General features: G+C 51.4%; 1 protein-coding gene across 1 annotated transcript; it reads right to left on the bottom strand.

Annotated features, from left to right (window-relative positions):
• Positions 1-388: 388 nt before the first annotated feature.
• On the bottom strand, positions 389-2,113 carry LOC100905862 (keratin-associated protein 19-2). Its single transcript, XM_003741480.2, has 5 exons — positions 2,075-2,113; positions 1,423-1,531; positions 1,148-1,219; positions 742-789; positions 389-665 (listed from the first exon to the last, which is right to left on the bottom strand). Exons 1-5 carry the CDS (start codon positions 2,084-2,086, stop codon positions 553-555), a joined length of 354 nt encoding a protein of 117 aa, XP_003741528.1. The 5' UTR covers positions 2,087-2,113; the 3' UTR covers positions 389-552.
• Between the last annotated feature and the right edge of the window lie 881 nt (positions 2,114-2,994).

Below are 2,994 nucleotides of genomic sequence, written 5' to 3'. Positions count from 1 at the left end.
GTCTGTGCGAAACCGAATTTCTGAATTTTCGAATCTCCGTCTTCGAGGACATGAGTCGACTGCATATATTTAGTTGTGGTCAACACCGGGAGATAAATAACTGCCCGAGCCGGCCTACGACGAAATCGCAAGAGGAAGTGTTCGAGAGCTCTTTCGGCGTATATGCACACGACACAAACAATCGACCATTGTCCGCCTCTGGATGAGGGGGGCTCGAGCCTGATGAGGAGACTAGAAGAACGGCATCACCGATGAACGGGACAGCCATCACTTCGCTGAGCTTCATTGGAATCACCTGGGTATGATGTACACAGTTCGCAACAGTTCGAGTTGACTTGTCCTACCCGATATCGCTATCGTCCTTTATCAAGTTAGAGGTTGTTTCGGATATTTTGAGACCGCAGAGTTTTTATTATTATTGAACGATGAGTTCCGATCTCTCGTGATGGATATATTATGTACAATGTATACAGCTGCGACCTTGAAGTGGAATCAATCATCTCGATAGTCGATGAGCGATAGAACTTGTCGATTATTGCCGGACCGGAATTATCACCAGCCGTGACCGTAAGCGAGTGGTGCGTATTTCTTCGCGGACCAGATGTCTCCCTTCACTTTGACGGGTCCGTGAACGAGCGATTGATGGAATCCCCCGTGGCCATGACCTGCGGAATCGAGAGTGTTACCGAGTACGCCCTATATCCGAATTCCGAATATAAGCAACCCAAGCAGAGAACCAACCGATGCCGTGCCCTGGAGCGATTCCTTTCCCAAAGCCTCCGAATCCACCTAGAAAAATATGCTGTTCAGACACTTTGTTCGCTTAGTTTGCCCGGGCCCATGGTCGCTCCTGATCGTAACTCGCATATAATACGACCCTCATAATATTCAGTGGAAGCAGCCGCAACTGGATGCTTCCTAGCCAGCGAGCAGCCCACTTTGGCCAGGAGGACAGCGTCGCAATGGCGGCTAATGGACTCTTCGACAGACGACTCGTAACGTAACACGGTGAACTTTGTGAATACTGCACGGAGGCATAAGACATGCCTGTCAGACTCCGTCTTTTTAGAGGAGGCTTTGTTTGGACAGGTCGTTGCGATGTCAAGGAAAATAGACCATCTATTCGTTGTACTCCTGCGACACTCACCTCCGAAGCCGTGACCGATGGAAATCGGCGCCTGGATGGCGTGACCCCCATGCCCGAGCGAAACACCGGCTCCTAAAAATGGTGAGCACTCAATCAGGAATGAATTCGTCTCGTCACGAATATTGTCTACGAGGAGCGTTGTCGAACTCATGGCGAGTTCGCGACGACTATCACGAAGAACGCCATCGCATCGATCCGTCAACAATCTGAGAGGCGAATACGTGCGGTTCTTCTTTCGGCACCTGTGTCCTTGAAGAACATTCCTCGGTACCCACCTTCCCAGCCGTGACCGCCGCCACCACCACCGAAACCTCCAAAGCCGCCAATCCCTCCATGACCTCCGGCCAGAGCACAGACGACCATCGAGGCCAGCGCGAGTATTCCCTGATGATGAGGAAGGAAAATTTCAATGTTTGCTCCTTCAAGCACCATGAGGCACCAACAAGGAATTCACGAACTCGTGGGCTGAATCGGTAATTTTCGTCACTGCCATCGAAGGTTTTCAATCACCAAGGACGAGCTCCGATTTCCACACCGGAAGCATTCGAGGGCTCATCGGTCAGGGTTGAGCACGACGCGAAAAAAACTCGAAAAACATCTCGATTCGATTGTTTCGGCTCATTTTCCAAGTGAAGGTATTTTGAGCGACTCAGGTTCCAATCAACATTGCGGTCACGCTCTGAGAACCACCACGTATCCGAAGCTGCTTCTTCATGAAAAATTGTGAGACACGTCCGCTCATTCTGTGACCGGGGAGATCAATCTGTATCCGTAGTCTGATGAATGGAATCGACAAGGTCGAGACCGTCTTCGGGGAAGCCGCTATCTCCCAGAACAACAGCACTGAACTCGTTTACAGAAAAGCACTCGAAACCTCATTCGAGAATCGTATTCTCGTTGGGGACTAAAGTGATGAGGCTCACTCACAAAGAGTTTCATATTGTTTTGCTTCGCTCCGGATGAAATTCACCGGCCAACTGGCAATACACGCTCTTATATCGGCTTCAACTAGCGCGTTGCGGTCACTGGGAAGGGCTGGAGCCCTTCGGCAGCAGCGCTGGCGAAAACCCAAGCGCGGCGGCGGGAGCAGCCGCGAACACTTCGTTCAAAGGAGAGCCTCATGTCGTCCCGCGCAACCCCGCGTAGTCCCGCGGAACGCGGAGAAGACCCTGATTGATCGAAACTGGACACGCTTCTCGCTCTGAGCAATATTCATCAGAGTCTCTCTGTTATCATTGCGCTCTCCCTCCGGAGAGTCCCTGGACATCGGCAGACCCCGTGGGGAACCGGATGGGAAGAATGATTAGTGAGGTGTTATTCGACCGATGTAGGCAGGAAACCGGCCATGAATTCCGAGATCGGACGTCGTTTGAGAGTTGACGCACCCGGACCCTGGGACGGTCGGAACGTTGACTTTACGCGCTCCCAAGCGTTGTAAATCCCACACATTGGCGGAAGTCGACGGAGTCAGGCGTCGAGCCTGATGGGGCCGACAGCAGAAGCGGAATCCACGGTGATCAATAAAATACAGTCTCAGTGACGGAGGCGGAGCGCTCTCTCAAAAAAAAGTCATGGACTCCTTCGCGAGCGAATTCCGATATTACCCGTGTACCAGCGTCCGGAATCCGAAATCGATTCGAGCACAGTGGATTGGTTTTGAATTTTCTCAAAATACGTGGGTCGGAATCTTCCAAATTGGAGAAATCCCGGGGGCTTCAGAAGACATTGGATGATTTATTTCTCCTGATCATCGGGTTCGACACCGGCGTCACTGAGATTCTTGATCTTCTACCCGAGCTCGGACTGAAACGTTTGACCATGCTCGAAATGGCTTATCTGACAAATTA

The sequence above is a fragment of the Galendromus occidentalis genome, unplaced genomic scaffold, assembly GCF_000255335.2.
Source record: "Galendromus occidentalis unplaced genomic scaffold, Mocc_1.1 scf7180000077183, whole genome shotgun sequence".
Taxonomy (NCBI): domain Eukaryota; kingdom Metazoa; phylum Arthropoda; class Arachnida; order Mesostigmata; family Phytoseiidae; genus Galendromus; species Galendromus occidentalis.
The sequence above is the reverse complement of the archived record's forward strand: the minus strand, read 5'-3'. Positions and strand labels throughout refer to the sequence as shown.

Bases quoted from the DNA above. Each gene is read 5' to 3' on its own strand.
- LOC100905862 (XM_003741480.2), bottom strand. The intron at 1,220-1,422 runs GTGGGTACCGAG...CACCATTTTTAG, and splicing joins CGGCGGTCACGGCTGGGAAG to GAGCCGGTGTTTCGCTCGGG. The intron at 790-1,147 runs GTGAGTGTCGCA...ATATTTTTCTAG, and splicing joins CATCGGTCACGGCTTCGGAG to GTGGATTCGGAGGCTTTGGG.